The sequence below is a fragment of the Andrographis paniculata genome, unplaced genomic scaffold (assembly GCF_009805555.1).
Source record: "Andrographis paniculata isolate CXL003 unplaced genomic scaffold, ASM980555v1 Contig62END, whole genome shotgun sequence".
Classification (NCBI taxonomy): domain Eukaryota; kingdom Viridiplantae; phylum Streptophyta; class Magnoliopsida; order Lamiales; family Acanthaceae; genus Andrographis; species Andrographis paniculata.
Window position 1 is genome coordinate 5,852,034 of NW_026137598.1, and position 18,379 is coordinate 5,870,412.

General features: G+C 37.2%; 4 protein-coding genes across 5 annotated transcripts; all 4 read left to right on the forward strand.

Moving 5' to 3' along the window:
* Positions 1–2,947: 2,947 nt before the first annotated feature.
* LOC127261383 (stress-related protein) lies at positions 2,948–4,779 on the forward strand. The gene is made up of 3 exons (XM_051289717.1): positions 2,948–3,142; positions 3,234–3,461; positions 4,174–4,779. Exons 1-3 carry the CDS (start codon positions 3,104–3,106, stop codon positions 4,603–4,605), a joined length of 699 nt encoding a protein of 232 aa, XP_051145674.1. The 5' UTR covers positions 2,948–3,103; the 3' UTR covers positions 4,606–4,779.
* A 386-nt stretch (positions 4,780–5,165) lies between these two features.
* Positions 5,166–9,502, forward strand: LOC127261381 (uncharacterized). Of its 2 annotated transcripts, XM_051289714.1 has the most exons (7): positions 5,166–5,925; positions 6,411–6,529; positions 6,621–6,686; positions 7,363–7,560; positions 7,912–8,030; positions 8,509–8,614; positions 8,709–9,502. In XM_051289714.1, exons 1-7 carry the CDS (start codon positions 5,688–5,690, stop codon positions 9,297–9,299), a joined length of 1,437 nt encoding a protein of 478 aa, XP_051145671.1. In that variant the 5' UTR covers positions 5,166–5,687; the 3' UTR covers positions 9,300–9,502. The 2 variants fall into 2 exon arrangements, with proteins under 2 accessions (XP_051145671.1, XP_051145672.1); XM_051289715.1 differs by lacking the exon at positions 7,363–7,560.
* Positions 9,503–9,646: 144 nt separating this feature from the next.
* LOC127261380 (pentatricopeptide repeat-containing protein At4g22760) lies at positions 9,647–12,009 on the forward strand. The gene has a single exon (XM_051289713.1). It carries the CDS (start codon positions 9,985–9,987, stop codon positions 11,713–11,715), a length of 1,731 nt encoding a protein of 576 aa, XP_051145670.1. The 5' UTR covers positions 9,647–9,984; the 3' UTR covers positions 11,716–12,009.
* Positions 12,010–12,194: 185 nt separating this feature from the next.
* LOC127261382 (putative protease Do-like 14) lies at positions 12,195–15,875 on the forward strand. The gene is made up of 11 exons (XM_051289716.1): positions 12,195–12,320; positions 12,626–12,719; positions 12,837–12,956; positions 13,071–13,250; positions 13,366–13,493; positions 13,965–14,176; positions 14,315–14,396; positions 14,601–14,743; positions 15,060–15,180; positions 15,277–15,369; positions 15,467–15,875. Exons 1-11 carry the CDS (start codon positions 12,306–12,308, stop codon positions 15,581–15,583), a joined length of 1,305 nt encoding a protein of 434 aa, XP_051145673.1. The 5' UTR covers positions 12,195–12,305; the 3' UTR covers positions 15,584–15,875.
* The last annotated feature ends 2,504 nt before the right edge of the window (positions 15,876–18,379 follow it).

Here is an 18,379-nt window from a genome sequence, read left to right on the forward strand (position 1 = left end):
AAATATTTTTATATTTATATAATTTTTTATACAAATATCATTATATTAGTATTATAAGACACCAATATAATTATTTTTGTCATTTTATCTTTATTTGTAATACAAATTGATTAATAATTAATATTCAAAGATCAACAAACAAAAAGTAAATGAATACTTTGTTATACGACGGAGATAATATTATTCGTAAAATAATTCAAAGTAACGAATCACTCCCAAAACATAATTAAACAAGACGTAAGATGTACATATGAAAATTAAATATATAATTATGTTACATGTAATTATTAGTATGCAACATAAGTGTCACATGGGTTTGCGGGGATTACAATGATTTAGTGCACTAGAAAGATCATCAACATTTTTACATCTTTATTACAATTTGCCTTTTATTTAGTTATTTACTTATTATTATTTTATAATGTGAGAATTCGTTATCGCTACAATTCAAAGTGTATATATTGTGCATGTAGCATGTTGGTTAGTTATAATTAATATTTTTATCAATTTTCATCTAAAATTTTTAAATTAAAATTAAAATTAATCAAACAATAATTATAATTACCGGGAACAATTAAAGTGTTGATTATGACCAACTACGTTAGTCGTACGATTTAAATTAAAATCAATATACATTTATAATATACTCTCTCCGTCCCAGATACCATGTCCACGTTGCCGTTTCTATCCGTCCCACATACCATGTCACTTTTCTTTTCTGAAAAATGATTACACACTTTAATCTTATTTTAAATTTTTAAATTTTATTTATTTTTTTTAATTTTAATTAAACTAATTAGTTATCTTAATCTTAATTTATAATTATTTATATTATAGGATAATTATTTTTACTAATACATTCTTAATCATCTACTAATTATATATCTCCTAAAATACAGTGTCTATAGTGTAACAGACACGGTATCTGAGATGGAGGGAGTATTATCCTAACGTATACTCTTGTATATATATTTGGGCTTTTTTATTTGTAGTTTCAGATTATTATGATGATTTTTACTAAAGTTTATATTAAAATAAATTTTTGGTGTGCTATTAATTAATGATATACATATTGCTTTGAATATACAATAATTTTAAATATAATAGTTCGTATTTTTTTAAAAAAAGAAAAAAAATGTATTTAAAACTTTTGGTAATTTTTAAGTTAGAAGCCCATCTTCATATAGGCCTGACCAACAAGAAATGGTAGCATCTTCGTAAAGCCTAAATTTCGTTTGGTCTAAATAATACTCCCTCTTTCCCGGATATAAATTTCGTTTGCGTCTAAATAATACTCCCTCCTTCCCGGAGACACAGAAATTTACGATGGGTATAATTAGTAAATAATTTAAAATGTATTAATGAAAATAATTATTATATAATAAAAATAATTATAAATTAAGATTAAGATAATTGATTAATATAATTAAAATTTTATAAATTATAAATTAATTTTTTAAAAATAAAATTAAAATGTATAATTATTTTTTTAAAAAAAATGATAAAATAAATGAACAAATGAAAATGAAAATGTAGAAGTAAGAAGTGGGACAGAGAGAATAATATTATTATTATTATTATTAAAATATTGTAAAATTGGCATTACTTAAAAGATGGGGCATATTAAATATTGTATCTTTTTTACATATAGTATTTTCTATTTTAATTTTTGTAATACAACTTATAAAATATTGAATTTTCTATAAATAAATATATATTACTTTATTCTATCAAATCATAATATATTTAAATGAAAAATCACTATTCCGATAAAATATTTAATAATAATAATAATAAGACCAACACATATTTAGGTGTGTTTGTTTTGCATTTAAAACTAAAATTGCTGGTATTATCAAAACAATATATTTCTTAATAATATATATATATATTATTTATAAAACATCACATTAAAGTAATAATTAAAAATTTAGATCAAAACTTCAATTTCAAATTAAAATCTAATTGAATTGTTCAAAGAAATATATTAAAAATAATTGTAATTTATTTAAAAAAAAAACAATACGAATATTAGATTATTATATCAATATATATTTTTTAATGAATAAATAATTAATTTTATTATAATGAAATAATATTTTTAAATAAACAAACAAAAAATAATAAAAATAATATTTCAAATGAAAAAAAAAATGATTACTCTCAAAATTATTGAATGTAATATTTTAAATTAAAATAATTAAATTTTAACGTGATATAATCTCCTAGTTATTTATTTTAATAATAAATATATTTACTTACTATTTGTCAACAATTTGATTAAATTAAACACACTACTTATATGTTCGTTTCTATTTAAAATATTAAAACATTATAATCTATTAAAAATATTATAATAAATGCTTATTTATAGTATATAGAATATTTATTTTTGTTTAAATTTTATTATTTTCAAATTATTCTAATATTTCAATATATATCTAGTTTGATATTATGTTGCAGATATAATACTCTCTTTGTCAAGTATATATTTATTTTTGGTACAAAATTTAATAAATAATATTATTTTAATTATAGTGAAAAGGTAAAAATAATGTAATAATATTTTTGTTTTTATTTTTTGGTATAAAAGTAATAATATAATATAAAATAAAAATATTTAGAGAAAAAAATAAAATATTTAATAAAATAGTTATTTTATAATTTAACGTTTCAAAATAAAAATATGTATACTTTATAATTGGACGGAGGAGAGTATGAATTTAATATATTTAAAATACAATCCCAAAACAAACGCACCTGAAAATGCATCTTTTCCGCTATGCGGACGCCGCCTATGTCGGGCTTATATTTTGAGACACGCTTTTTTCAGGTACCAAAAACACGATTTTTGCAGGAACCTAAATCACGATTTCTTAACAGTTAAGTAGTCAGCGGTTTTCCTTAGCACCGGAGACGAACAGCTACGCGTACGCTCACCCTTTTCACATTTCCCAATACACGCGATTTTTCATTCTTGGTTGCTCCGCTATATATATATATTCTGTTCTGTTCACAGAATCTAACCGTCTCAAATATCGAATTTCGGAAGGCGATAGAAGCGAGGAAACTAGGGTTCTAATTGTATTGCGATTGATTATCGATGGCGGAAGCGGATTCCAACCTTCAACAACCTTTGTTGGTAAGGATTTCGTTTTGTGTTGTTTTGATTTGAGTTTTGGGGTTGATTGATTGATTGATGATTGATCGGTTGATTTGTTGCGCTTGCGAAGGTGAAGAGTGAAGAGGAGCAGAGGCTCAAATACCTTGAGTTCGTTCAGATTGCGACTCTTCATACGTTGATGTACGCCGCGAAACTGTACAGTTATGCGAAGGAGAATTCGGGACCTCTTAAGCACAGCGTGGACACCGTGGAAGGGACTGTCAAAACCGTGGTTCGGCCGGTTTACGAAAAGTATCAAGGTGTTCCCGTGGAAGTTCTTAAGTTCGTCGATAGGAAGGTATGTTTTTTTTTTTTTTTTTTAATATGCGTTTGGATTTTTGAAAACGAGTATTACAAGTGGTTTGAGTTGTGAATTAAGGATCTGTCTTTCACCCAATTCGTTGAAATAGTTGAGATAATTTTGATTAGATTCTGCAATCTCCATGAATAAGTTAGATGTTTTCTATGCTCCTGATTTCCATTAGGAAGGAAGGTAGTGTTGGATTGAACTGTACGGATCATTAGTGACTCTATGTGCGTTTTTATGTGATTTAGTGAATAGTAGTTTGGCGGACGAGTGTTTTGAGTGAAGAAAGGACATTCTTTGTTGGGGTTTATGTGTTATCAATAATTTTCAAATCTGAACCTTAAATCAATCTCGAATCCAGTTCTAAACTTTAATCAGTCTCGAATCCAGTTTAAGCTTTGTAAATTGAACTGTATTAACCTATAAATGTGACTATTTGAGCAATTCCCCATTACAGAACAGTTCTTGATAAGATTTAACTTGATGGAGTAAGGAGTCCTACACATTTTGCAAAAGGTTTCCTTTTGTATTAACCTTTACTGCATGTATATCAGTGATTACCGGTTGTTTTGAACGACATTTGATGAAGTTTATGCAATCATTATAACAAATCTATCAAGTCCTTCACTAGAGTTACCATTACCCAAAGAGCTTATAGCATTCATCTTGAGAATGATCCAAATCTAATTGACCTATATTCCAGGTTGACGAATCCGTGAACAAAGTTCAGAGCCGTGTCCCCCCAACACTGAAAGAGGTTTCAGTTCAAGCCTTCAAGAAGGCTCAGAAAGCACCTGCAGCAGCCCGATCTGTTGTGTCGGAAGTCAAGAGCAACGGTGTTGTGGGAACAGCCTCCGAGCTTGCGAAAACTGTGTACGCCAAATATGAGCCTACTGCAAAGGGTCTTTACACCAAGTATGAACCGGTGGCCGAGCAGTACGCAGCAACGGCGTGGCGCTCGCTCAACCAACTCCCCCTCTTCCCGCGCGTGGCCAAGGCCATCGCCCCGACAGCGAGCTACTATACGGAGAAGTACAATGAAGGCGTGCAGTATGCTGCCGGGAAAGGGTACAAAGTTGCATCCCATCTTCCATTGGTTCCTACCGAAAGGATCGCAAAAGTCCTTAGCACATAAATAAGATCAATGGGTCTGCTTTGATTCTATATGATGCTTTGCTGCTGTGCTGTGTGCTTTATGTCTTGCCTGCCTTAATTTCTAATGTTGGTTACATCTGGATTTGGTTTTATCTTGTGGCTTGCTCAACTGAACTGGGATATATATGCTAGTGTATTTGGCATGAGTCATTTAGATACTTGTTTTTGTTTATTTATTTTATTTTTTAAATTTATACAAAATTTTATAAATATTTAATATGATAATTCAAATATATTTTAATTATTTTTATACAACATTTAAAATTTTATGATAAACATTACTAATTTTGTCACAGTGTATATCCATATCTGTTTGGTTTGTATTTCTAAAATGGATTTATAATTTTTAATTAGTACTATAATTTATTTATTTATTTTTCTCAAATATCACATTAAAAAATACATTATTTAAAATAAAATTTAAATAAAAAGTCGAGCAAATTTTATATATTCTCGTAACATTATTATAATATTTTATTAAGAAGAATATCAAATTTTACATTTCAACGAATATTTGGGTGTGTTTGGATTTTAGATTGAGATTAAACACTAAATAGTAAAAATTTTGAATTTGTGATATAAATAAGAATGTGATGTTTTTAGATATAATATAAAAATAAAAAATAAATACGATTTGATATTTTTGGGGAAATTTGATAGGAATAATGAAATTCCACCAAATCTTTCAAACAAACGCACCCTTTAAAAGTATTTTAATTTTTATACCTTAATTTATATCCTAAAATTTGAGAATTGCTTCCAACGTGTGAAGTATTTAAGAGTTACACAAACACGCTGTGTGGCCCGCGGAGACGCATACATAAATGTTGCATATATCCATTATGCTACCGTGCACTACCCCTGCGTAAGATAGAGCAAAGCGATTCCTGTTTATAAACCCCTAGGGATTAAAACAGCTATAACTTCCCTCCTTCCTCATACATACTGCACTCGCGCCGCTCACTTCTCTACCGTGCGATCTCTGGATCTGCTGACGTCTCACCTTTCCATCGCATTTGAGTTGAAATTTCATCGTATATTTGGTGTCTGTGGATTTGAGGAATGGCGGTGGGGCGGTGGAGAGAATGCAGAGGTGATTTGATGGCGGAAGGGGCGAAATCGCTGCAGCGTCGGCTGAGGGATCGTTTCAGAGTTACTGCGGTGAACTATCACCGTCGCAGGAATATAAGGATCAGCGGCGGGAGATACTTTTCATCTACAGTTCAGCGGTGGCTTGATCGCCTTTCCGATTTTCGTCGCGATTCTCTGCCATCTTCCTCCACTTTTTACCACAAGAGAGGTGGCCATTATTTTTTATGCCATTACTCTGCGTTTTGCTGATATCTAATGGGATTGATTTTTGTGTAATTAATGTTTCTTCTTTTAAAATTGGTCATGGAATGCGGGGAAGATTTGGCTGCGGTTTTCATATAGTTAAGAAGTTTGTATCTGCTGCACTAGGTGCAATATCTATTTTTTTTTTTTGGCTGGAATTGCTGATAGACGCAGCCAGGCAAATCAAAAGCTGATAGTTATGTTATCAACAATGTAATGGAATTCGTTGAATGGATAGGAAGAAGGGACTGGCCTTGATACTGCTTATTATGTTTGAACTTGGGAAGGTTTTTCATGTAATTGTGTTGCTGTGTGGTGTATTTGGTGCTACTATTGACTGTATAACCTTACTTCTTCTAGCAATGTGCCTCTCTTCACTTCGTCTTTTGGCTCAATCTGGATATCAGCATGTCTTTTTTAGATCCCTAATCTCTACATTTTGTACCGCAGTGAGTAAAGATATTGATGCAGAATATGATTCAGTACTGACCCGCATGCTCCAAGCTGTAGCTGTTCCTGTGATTGGAAATGTTTGCCATGTTTTTATGCATGGTCTCAACCGTATTCAGGTGAAGCCATATCTTATTATTATTACCATTATTAAATTATGTACCTTGCTCTTTGTTTAGATATTTAAAAACTATTGTTTTTTCTTGATAGATATTTGGTGCAGATAAATTGCAAAATGCAGTGTTGCATCGACCAGAGAACAAGTCACTGATTACGGTACAACCATTTCTGGATCTGTTTATGTTATCATTGTTTCTTTGAAGTTATGAAACGATAGGTTTCCCAATGCATAAGGTTCTTTGGGCTGACAATCTATAATGACTTAGTTCTGTAATTGTATCATTTTCATTATCTAAATACACATCAGAAGCTAGCCAAGAATCATAACATAACTGAGAATATTTTACTACTAATTATTCACTACTTCCGGCAATTACTTCTTCTCTTTGTGGTTAAGTTCATGCTCCCTTCGTCCCATATATGGTGTCTTGTATACTGTAGATACAAAATTTTACGGGTAGCATAATTAGTAAATTATAAAAAAAAATATTAGTAGAAGGATACAATCATACAATATCTGTAATTAAGATTGAGATAATTATAGATTAGTAAATTTAACATGTAATTAAATTATATATGAGATGTGGGACGGAGGAAGTATCGACAATGATTTCATAATACAATGAACAATATTTCCTTGAGTTCCTACAGTTTCATGCCAAAAAAAGAGGTCAGGCCTCAAAAGCAAATAAGAAAAAAATAAAAAGTATAATATCTGTTGAGAAGATAAATTAGATAGCAAATCCAAATGGAGCAATATCAAGAAGCTGCTTTGAAATACCAGTTCCCATTGTTATTGATTTTATCCTTTTTGCGTGCATGATTCTACTAGGTTAGCAATCATGTTGCAGCTATGGATGACCCTTTGGTTATAGCTTCCTTACTTCCTCCTAGTATGATGTTTGATGCAAATGGAGTAAGATGGACACTTTGTGCATCTGATAGATGTTTCACAAATCCAGTTACATCAGCATTCTTCAAGTATGTGAAAGTGTTCCCAGTTTCTCGTGGGGATGGATTATATCAGAAGGTATTTCTATTAATTCTCTCATATAGTTGTTAGTTTCACAGAATTTGATGATTATGGATCTTTAAACATTTTGCTTTTTATATTGATTGTTTATCAAGTTCTTGATGCCCTGTTTTGTGACTCTTATTCTCTTTATTTTTTAAATAAGAAAGATACTTCTCTGGGAATCTTACCAACTGATCTAATATTAAATATTTGTTGGATTCTAATTTCTATCCATTACTGTTGATATTTTAGTTCTGTAATAAACTAGAGTGGCTTCAAGTTGGTTTTTCTTCAGAAAACTGTTATTTGTGTAAAAGGATGTAGCAGAATAAATCTTACAGTTAATTTATATTCTCTTTTCTACAGGGGATGGACCTTGCTATTTCCAAATTAAACCGAGGTGGGTGGGTTCACATATTCCCAGAAGGTAGTCGCTCTCGAGATGGTGGGAAAACAATACGTCCTGCCAAAAGAGGCATTGGGAGGTATGCTGCCATGTTGATGTACTATTGATGGTTTCTATTTATTGATTACTTTTCTGGAGTTGTGTATCCTTAATACAATTTGCAATCTGGAGGTATTAAATAGTATATGATGCTGTGTATGTTACCACTTACCAATCTATAGTGCTACACTAGGCATGCATAAAAGCATATGTACGCCTTATTAATCATCGTCTTACTTGGGTATGGATGAAATTTTTTTGCTTACATTGTGAATTTCCATGGCATTATCAAATGATATATGGTGTCACCGCCTTTTATAATATAAACTAATGATGTGATTATTTTAGATGGCAATGAAGCTGTGTTGTCCTGACTCATCGATCCATGTTTGCAATGTGTTTCATAATTCATTAGTCTGCAATGGGTTATAATTCCAAAGAAGTATATTAGTCGAGAGTACCATATTCCCTGATTTAAATCAGATTTGACTAAAAATGTGTGATTACAATTTTTGTAGGTTGGTCTTGGACGCCGACAATGTACCCTTGGTTGTTCCCTTTGTGCATACTGGAATGCAAGAGGTCATGCCTGTAGGAGCCAAGTTCCCAAAAATCGGCAAAACAGTACGATCTAATTCTACTTCAAAGTCTACACTTCCAGGACATATATACCAAATTTTGTTTGATACCTCATGTCTCCTAATTGGCAATCGTGCAGGTGACCATTCTTGTAGGCGAGCCCATTAGTTTCGATGATATAATCGAAGGGGACAGGGAAAGCATACCAAGAGGAGAACTCTACGATGCTGTCTCCGCCAGAATCAGCATCCATCTCCGAAACCTAAAGTTACAAGTCGAAGCATTAGCCATCGAACAAGCTCTGCATCTCCAAAACAATCCCTCACATTCCCCTGAACGAGCAGCTGAACTTCTGCAAAACATCGACTGGGAATCACATGGGATCACAAACCACATGTCAGTCGAGAACCCCGCTCCAAGGGAACATGCCCATACCTTATCCGTAGAACCAACCCCAACCCCAACCCGGCTCTACGCACAGGAAACAAACCTGCAATTCCAAGAAGGTGGATTCGTGTCGAGGATACGAGGGTACATGGACTCGACAGAACTGATGGTTTTCTCTGCACGCGGTTTGCTTTCTCACCGTAGAACTACTACGAATACATACTTGCCAATTCTAGAATCAGTTAGTCCTCTAAAGGCATGGAATAACTTTTGGAAGTCCATGTCCGGAAACCATCACTTCCTCCCTAATTCAGTAGCGTTCAATGAGGCTATGCAATGTTAGAAAAATTCAGCATAGCAGAGTAGCCAGTAGGGTAGGGTAGGGTAGGGTTGTGTTGTGTTTTTATCCGTCCTTGTTAATAATAAATAAATATATAATGCTAGTAGTAGGTTGTTTCTGAAGTGGGAAAGTAAGAAAAACCCCTCTTATTTTGTCACGCTCTTACATCGGTCATTAAAGTTAAGACAATCCAAGCCTTTTGTGTATCTACATCTTGTAGTATTAACATTACCAATGTAATGTATTGTTGCTATTTGTATGCATTTCAACATTAAGCATTGAAACAACAGTATGCACTCACCTTCCAGGCAATATTTTTCATTCAACTCGTATTATATATAAATCTAATAAACCATATTAATTCAATCATTATAAAATAAATTATACTAGGAGAATTATCACAAAATTAATATAAAAAATACTCCTATTATTTTATGCTGAGATATAAAATATAGGAGTATATATTTTGCTAATTGCGTCTGATAAAAAATGTTTCAAGAACAACCCCAACGTACTAATATCGGTTTCAATAAAATGCCTGAACATGTAAAACTGATTCACAAGTCTCGGCGGCTGTTTTCATGGCGTCAATCGAGGATGAACACTTCAAATTTCGGATGTCGGAAGAAACTTGAAAACGTTGAAAAGAAGAAGAAGAATAGGAAGAGATCTTTGGAAACTTGTGCAAATGCAAGTTTCGAAGCTCACAATTTTGCTGGACAAGTTTCTGACGACGAATCAAGCGAAGCAAATCCAGTGCCAGATTATCGTCACCAATTCCAACCATCTCGAGCCGCTGCTAATCCGCCAAACCCTAAAATCCCCCGCGCATTACTCGCCGAGCACCGCCGCATATGTCAAGTCAATCCTCCGCCGCATGCGGCGTCCGGACGCTTTAACGGCGTCCTTTACAATCCGTTATCTTTCTCAGCACGGCCGTTTCCAAGAAGCTCTCACTCTATTCGCACAAATGCAAGGAATCGGGATTCTTCCCAACACATTTTCCGTATCGTCCGCCCTCAAATCATGTGCAAGGATTCCTTGTGGATCGGGGGGACTAATGATCCATTGTCAAGCGGAGAAGCTCGGATTCAGCAAGGTTGTTTTCGTCCAAACCGCACTTGTCGATTTCTACTCGAAATTGGGAGGAATGGACATTGCACGCAAGGTGTTCGACGAAATTCGTGAGAAGAATGTGGTCACATGGAACTCGATGCTCGCAGGGTACGTCAGGCATGGCGACCTGGCAATGGCGCAGGGTGTGTTCGACGAAATGCCTGAGAGAGATGTAATCTCTTGGAACTCGATGGTGACGGGGTACGCAAGAGCTAACGACATGGAACAGGCCTACGAATTGTTCCGAAGAATGCCGGAGAGGAATTCGGCGTCATGGAATGCGATGATCGTCGGCTATGTCGAGTGCGGGAGGATTGAATTCGCACGAAGCTTTTTCGACGCCATGCCAGAGAGGAACACGGTTTCATACATCACGATGATATCGGCGTACTCGAAATACAGCGGCGTCGATGCCGCAAAAGAGCTCTTCGACGGAATAGTAGAGAAGGATTTATTTCTTTACAACGCCATGATCGCCTGCTTCGCGCAGAATAACCGAGCCAAGGAAGCGTTGGAGCTGTTCGTCGACATTGCAAAGGGGAAAGCGGCAAAGTTACATCCCGACAAAATGACGCTGGCCAGCGCAATCTCGGCATGCTCGCAGTTAGGAGACTCGCAATCGGGGGCGTGGATCGAATCATACATAACAGAATCGGGTATTCGAATGGACGATCATCTAGCAACGTCTTTCATTGACTTGTACGCAAAGTGCGGGAGCATCGACAAAGCGTACGAGCTGTTCAACACCTTGGAGAAAAAGGATTTAGTCGCGTACACGGCGATGATTCTTGGATTCAGCACGAACGGTAGGGCATACGAAGCGATCAAGTTATTCGAGGAGATGATTGGCGCGGGGATAATCCCAAATGCCGTTACGTTCACCGGAATTCTGAGCGCTTACAGTCACGCCGGCATGGTCGAAGAAGGCTACAGTTGCTTTAAGTCGATGGAGAGCCACGACATCATCCCGTCTCGGGATCATTACGCAATCGTGGTCGATCTTTTGGGTAGAGCAGGACGGTTGGAGGAGGCGCACGAGGTGATCAAGAGCATGCCGATGCAGCCTCATGCCGGAGTTTGGGGCGCGTTGCTTCTCGCATGCAACTTGCACAGCAATGTCGAGCTTGCCGAGATTGCGGCTGAACATTGTTTCGAGCTCGAGCCCGAGAGCAGCGGCTATCATGCTCTTCTCGCGAATATTTACGCGGCTGCCGGGCGATGGGACGATGCTAAAAGAATGAGGATGCTTGTCGAAGAGAAGGGCCTTGTTAAGATCCCGGGATCTAGTTGGATGACATCTTAGAAATGCTGAATCGATCGCTACAATTAGCGCTCGATTTACCGTTTAAGGATCCTCGGTTCGGATTTTTCCCGGCATCTTCGACGTGAATCATTTTTGCCTTTGATTTTTGAAAATACAAATGATGGGAGCACTGCGTGTCGGGGAAGTCTCGTTTCTTTTTATTTTTCGATATTTTATTGTTTTTAAAATATTTTAAAATATATGCTCTTCCGGTATCTAATTGTAATTGTATTTTATTTGATGGTACACAAGTTTAAAAAAAATAGAAACTTTTAAAGTAAAGAAAAGTTAACAAAAAAAATTGTGAATAAATTTGAACGAGAAAATTAAGAGAGTATTATAATCTGTATTCTATCAAACAATTTTAATGAAATTAGCAAATAATTATTGAGGCCCATTAAGAAGGGGTCCAAGAAATCCAGAAGCTTCTAACATGGCTTAGATGGCGAATAAAATGGGCCCACAGTAAACTTTGAACCGCCTTAACGGCGCTTCCGATTACTACACCTGCTAACTGAAGTACTGTACATTGATCCTAGAGGATTTTTCATAGGCGGGGGGATCGAGCCGGGAAGGGTTGGTTTGAGAAGATGATGAATTCGTTGGTATGTGGTTCCCAATCTGATTATAATATTTGCGTCATTGCATTCGTTTTTTTAGGGGAAATTTGGAAATGTATATCTGTTTGCAAGGTGTTCGATGAAATTCCCGTGAGAGTTTGGTATTGGTTACTTAATTGTACACTCATATTGTCTTGTTCGTAGGCTCGCGTATTTTCAGGTTATAATTTCGAAATTCGGGTTTGTTAGCGATCGCAAGCTGTGTTGATGAAAATTCTGGCGGGGAATTTATTTATTCAGTTTTGTTGTACGTTTAGGTGTTTTTTTTGGTGTAATGTGTGCGTTTGCAGAGACGCTTTTCGAGCAAAGCCTCTCTGATACGTGCAGTGGCTTTGGCTGCAGCTGGTTCGGGCATTGTTTGCTTCACCAATTCTTCAGATTATAGTAATGTCTCCTTTTTTTTCAGTATGCCTATATAATGGATTACTACTAGTTTTACTGAATTTGGCTTCTTGTTATTTTACCTTCACTTGTAAATTATGTTTTATTGTGATTTTTTAGATCGATCAGTATCCGTTTCAATACCTTCACGCATCAGAGATTCTTTAAACTGTTGGCCATGGAGAACAATGGAACTGAATAACTGTCCACCACTTGTTCAGTCCAACCAGTCACAGCATGGTATATTGCGTTTCTTTATTATTATTATTTTTTTGTTCAGTGACTTGAATGTCTTGGTTATGCATTCATGCCTGTTTCCTGCCTCTTCTATAAATGGATAACATTTTATTGTAGGTATTTCCCCACTGTTTTATTCTGCACCAGATGCTGTGGCCGATCCTGACTCGAGGAAAGGAGCTTCACTAGATGGTGGAGATAGTCCCAAACACTCTTGCAATTGTCTTGGGCGTGATACCATTGCTAATGCAGCTGCTAAGGTTGGTCCTGCAGTTGTCAATTTGTCAGTACCACAAGGTTAATTTTTCCTATGTTTCTTCTTTCTTAAAATTTGTCATGTTGCAGGAAAAAATGGCTTTTTTCGTTTTCTGTTATTCAATGGGTTTTTTCTTTTCTTAATCCACATTTTCAGGTTTTCATGGCATGACTGTTGGGATGAGCATTGGATCTGGAACTATAATCAATGAAGATGGCACTATATTGACATGTGCTCATGTGGTGGTTGATTTTCAAAATTTGAGGTCTTCATCTAAGGGAAAGGTCCGATATAGCTATGTTCTTTAATTGGAATTATGTTGCAATTTTCCTCTTAAAGTTAACATGTCACAAAATCCCTTGAAGTTTGCATAAATCCTTATATACACCCATGGTTGGAACAATGCTCGTTTCCTTATTCTCCATATTGAAATTTTCACCTGATCCATGTCAGTCAAATGGAAAAGTGGTGTTTTAAATTCTTCTATATAAAATATTGCATCTGGCTACCTGTTACAGTTGTGGGGCATCTAATTTGATTTTCATTGCATCTGTCCAACATGGTGCTTTTAGGTGAAAAAATTATTTAAGAGTTCCAACTAATGAGATAATATCTTTAAGAGTAACTAAATTTCGTGCGTTAGGTTCTTTGCATTCCATTCACTTGGTAACTCGCAATTCTATGTTTTCAAAACGATCAATTATGAAATAAATGCCTCTTGATACTATGGATGACTGCCACGGAATCATTGTCAGGTTGAAGTGACTTTACAGGATGGCCGATCCTTTGAGGGCACAGTGTTAAATGCTGATTTACACTCTGATATAGCAATTGTGAAGATCCAATCAAAAACTCCACTTCCAACAGCAAAAGTTGGGAATTCAAGTAAGCTCCGTCCTGGTGATTGGGTGCTGGCTATGGGCTGTCCCATGACCCTTCAGAATACCATTACCGCAGGTATTGTAAGGTAATTACATTTTCACTCATCTATTTCTTGCCCTTTTATACACATCAATTTGGATCTAAAAGTAGCATATTACTCAAACTACAGTTTACAGACAATATTTTTCTGATGCATGTTTTGCTACTTTCCTGTTGCATGTAGTTGCGTTGATCGTAAAAGTAGTGACTTGGGACTTACAGGCGTTCAAAGGGAGTACTTGCAGACTGATTGTGCAATCAATCAGGCAATCTTCTTTGCTTTCTTCAGCAATTTTGGAATGAAATTTTGTACTACTAATCATATGTCGATCTTTACTATTTTATTATTTTTCCTATAGAAGGTATTATTATCATTACCTGTTGCAAATCCATGCATGCGACCTTAGGATTTACAACAAAGTCAAAACTATTATGCAATAAAGGCATCTTCATCCTTTTGCTGATGATAGGGTAGTTCTGGCGGACCTCTTGTCAATGTTGATGGGGAAGTCATTGGCGTCAATATCATGAAATTGTTGGGGGCTGATGGATTGAATTTTGCTGTCCCAATTGACTCTGTTACAAAGATCTTAGAGCACTTCAAAAGAAATGGGTATGCTTTTGTGTTAGAATATTAAACTGAAATTCTCTATTTCAATCACAAAGATACGTACATATTTATAGTGATACAAATCGTCTAAATAAGCAATAATTCTACTAATCTCTTAAATAAGACAACTACCATAAATATAATATATTGCTTCTAAATATATTTGAACACTTTCATCTCTCTCACACATACACACAATTATACAGTAGCTTACTAGCAAGAACTCATGCAAATTCAAACCAGTAGTCAATATTCTGTGCATATTGTTATTCCTTTAAACTTGTGGTATGGTTGATGATGTTAATATCTGATGATACAGGAGAGTAGTGCGTCCTTGGCTTGGTTTGAAAATGATCGATCTGAACGACATGATAGTTGCCCATCTCAAGGAAAGAACTAAATCCTTTCCGGATACCAACAGAGGTCTCCTTGTGCCTATGGTCAGATATATTTATTTTATTGAATATTGGAAACTAATTGTCTTTGTTAGTGCTCAAAATACATTTACAAAATTCTCTGCCTCTGTGGCATAGCAGGTTTCGCCTGGGTCTCCAGCTGATCGCGCTGGATTTCGTCCTGGAGATGTGGTGGTTGAATTCGGAGGAAGGCCTGTCGAAAGCACCAACGAGGTAGGTGATCATTCATTCCATATCAAACATGCGAATATATATATTTGTATTGTTGTAATTGGAAGGAAGGGTGTTAATAATGTTAATGTTTTTGCAGGTGATTGAAATAATGGGAGATAAAATTGGGAAGCCGTTCAAGGCAGTGGTGAAGAGAGCCAACAATGTGACGGTGACGCTGACAGTGATCCCTGAAGAAGCCAACCCTGACATGTGAAATTTATTTACATCCATCCTTTTGCCCCTCATGCATAGAATACATATCTTGCTTTTGTACGCCATCTCGCACCTTCTTATGAATATACATGTATTTATTATTATTAGGTTTTATACTCTTTCAATGTATTTTAGATAAAATTAGATCGAACTTAGTAATTTGCAAATTAAGCTAACAATACATGTTATGCTAAGCAAATCATACGTGGGGGAGATGTAATTCTTGTAATTTACATATTCTACTTATTTATTGGAATGCAATATAAAAGTAGGAACAGGTTGTATCTAAAAAGTATAATATCCTTGTGTAACGGGTCGGATGGTTTCTCTTCGTACACGACTCCAATACCTGCTAAAAATAAGAACACTATAAGATGTACTCGACAAAGAAGAGTGTTTTATTGATTCAAAACTGGAGTGTCGTACAAGTGAGGACTCCTCTAATTTATATAGACACTCTATCATAGATATGCTAAATCTTAGCAAGATATGGATACGCCATATCTTATCAAATCCACACTTGGATTTGCTATATCTTATCAACCTACGGATATAGATATCTAAAGAGATACGTATAATGATATCTAAGTAAAGAGAGATATAAATCTAGTGGATAAATATCGACTCGGCTTTTAGAATGTTCCAGAGTAAGCCAGAAGGTTCCGGAACATCTCCAAGGATCTCCGCTAGCCTCTCCGTGTTCGCGTGCCACAGGCCCCTCCTCAGCGCTCCTTTGTAGCTCCATCGGCATTGCTCGGCCAAAGCTTCCGTGACATCCTCCCCCACTTGAACTAGGCATTGCCCTCAATGCCTGCAAGTAACGAGCATATTCCTCAAACAGCCATACGTCTCTAGTCTCCCTCCGACTCGCCTTGGGCTTAGCTAATCCTTGCCACCTAGTCGGGAATTTCGTCCGTAGCGGTCGACTCAGGTGTCCGGCCCTTTTGTCCGCAACGCCACCTTGTCGGCTCCGTTTTTTATGATCCCCACATCTTTTCTTTTATATTCTCGGAACATCCTCCTCTTGCCCGTCCACATGTTCACTCCTCGTCGGGACTTCTCCAAGGTTCCTTTGAGTGCTCGTCCTAGGTTGTTAGGCGGGCTTCTGACATTTTGCTCGCAACTACTAGGGATGCCTTTGTCAGTCCGAATAGTTGCTAGAGTTGACTCCATTTCTCTCTGACCTTCTCCCCTTGCCTCGAGTTGAGCTCTTTTTCCCTATAAACCATCACGTTACACAGTGTCCCACCCTTTGTGATTGTGAACCTTCCCTCATGTGCGATCATCATGGGCTTGACATGGTCCATGAACCTTATCCCTAGAATTATCGCATACTCGTCTAGATGAGCTATATTGAATAGTTCCGTGCTTTTCCAGTCGCCTAGCTGGATGGGCACGTCTCTGGCCACCCCAGCTATGGGAGTCCACCCACCATTGACTCCTTTAAAATGTCCTTCAGAAGGTACCCACCGTAGGCCGATCATATGCGCTAGTTGCTTGCTCAGGTAGTTGTCATCAGCACCCGGGTCGAGCAAGCATGTCACCAATACTCCATTTATCCATGCTTTAACGAGCATCCTTCCCCTGAGGGTATCAGCAGGGACCGCCTTTTGTGTGCAGGCTACCCGGCCCTCTGTCACCTCCGGCGGCACGTCTGACACCACAATGCCTCCTCGACTTGGGCAATCCCTAGCATAGTGATCCTTGCTCTTGCAGACAAAACACCCATCATATGTTAGTCTTGGCCTCCATGCATCCCCACCCTTAGTTGCGGATTGCCGCTGAGTCTTCCTGGTATCACTAGTCCGTGGAGTCTGCCAAGTTTGGTCTCCCTCACTTTTATCTTGGTTAATGCTCCTTGATTGGTTATCCTCATTAGGCTCCTCTTGCTCGACCTCAAGCAACCATTGAGCATATCTGATTGCTTCGGTGACCGTTGAAGGAAGTTTCTCCCTAATCCTCAACTTAGCCCACGGCCTCAGGCCCTCCAAGAATGTCAACAATGCTTCCTTCGGAGACATGTTCGGTACCTCCAGCAACAGGTCCGAAAATTTCTCGATGTAGTCCTTTAGGTGGCCTTCTCGATGCTCCAATCGACGAATCCTGCACCACGCCTCCTCCTCGGCATCTGCTGGTGCGAACTCCTCTTTGAGCTATCGCTTAAATAGTCTCCAGGTAGTGATGCCTCTCTCACCACCGTGTGTTCCTTCATTTCGCCTCCACCACGTGCGGGCCAAGCCCTTCAAATATCGTGACGCGGTTTGGATTTTGGCTTCATCTCCCATGATACCGGAATCCTCGAGGTATTTGTCCATATCATAGAGGAAGTCGTCCACTGCTCGAGCCTTGCGCTCCCCCGCGTAGTTCTCGGGACACGGGACGTTCCCCCTCGGGGTTGCCAGGGCAGCTTCAGTTGGCCTCCTTGCCTGAAGTTCGGCTACCGTCGCCTACTCCTCTTGAACCCTTGAGAGCTCCATTCTTGAAGGTTCTGCAACCTTCGTTTTTTCCAGCCTTGCGATCTGGACCTTGCACTCGGCCACGACCTCTTTTAACACGACCACCTCGGCCCTCAGCGCCTCAGCAAGCTCCATCATCGCTAGCTCCCTCTTTCAGGACTCCTCCCTTTCGGCATCGATCGAGGCCAGTATCCCTTCACGTGGCTCGCTTCCCTCGAGCTCGCAGATACGCTGCTCCATCTCGTCGAGCTTGTCATGGTGATCTCCGACAGTTAGCTCCACCTTAGCCAACCTTCCGTCAAGAGTCCCCGTGACTTCAGCAGCCTTATCCTTGGCGTTCT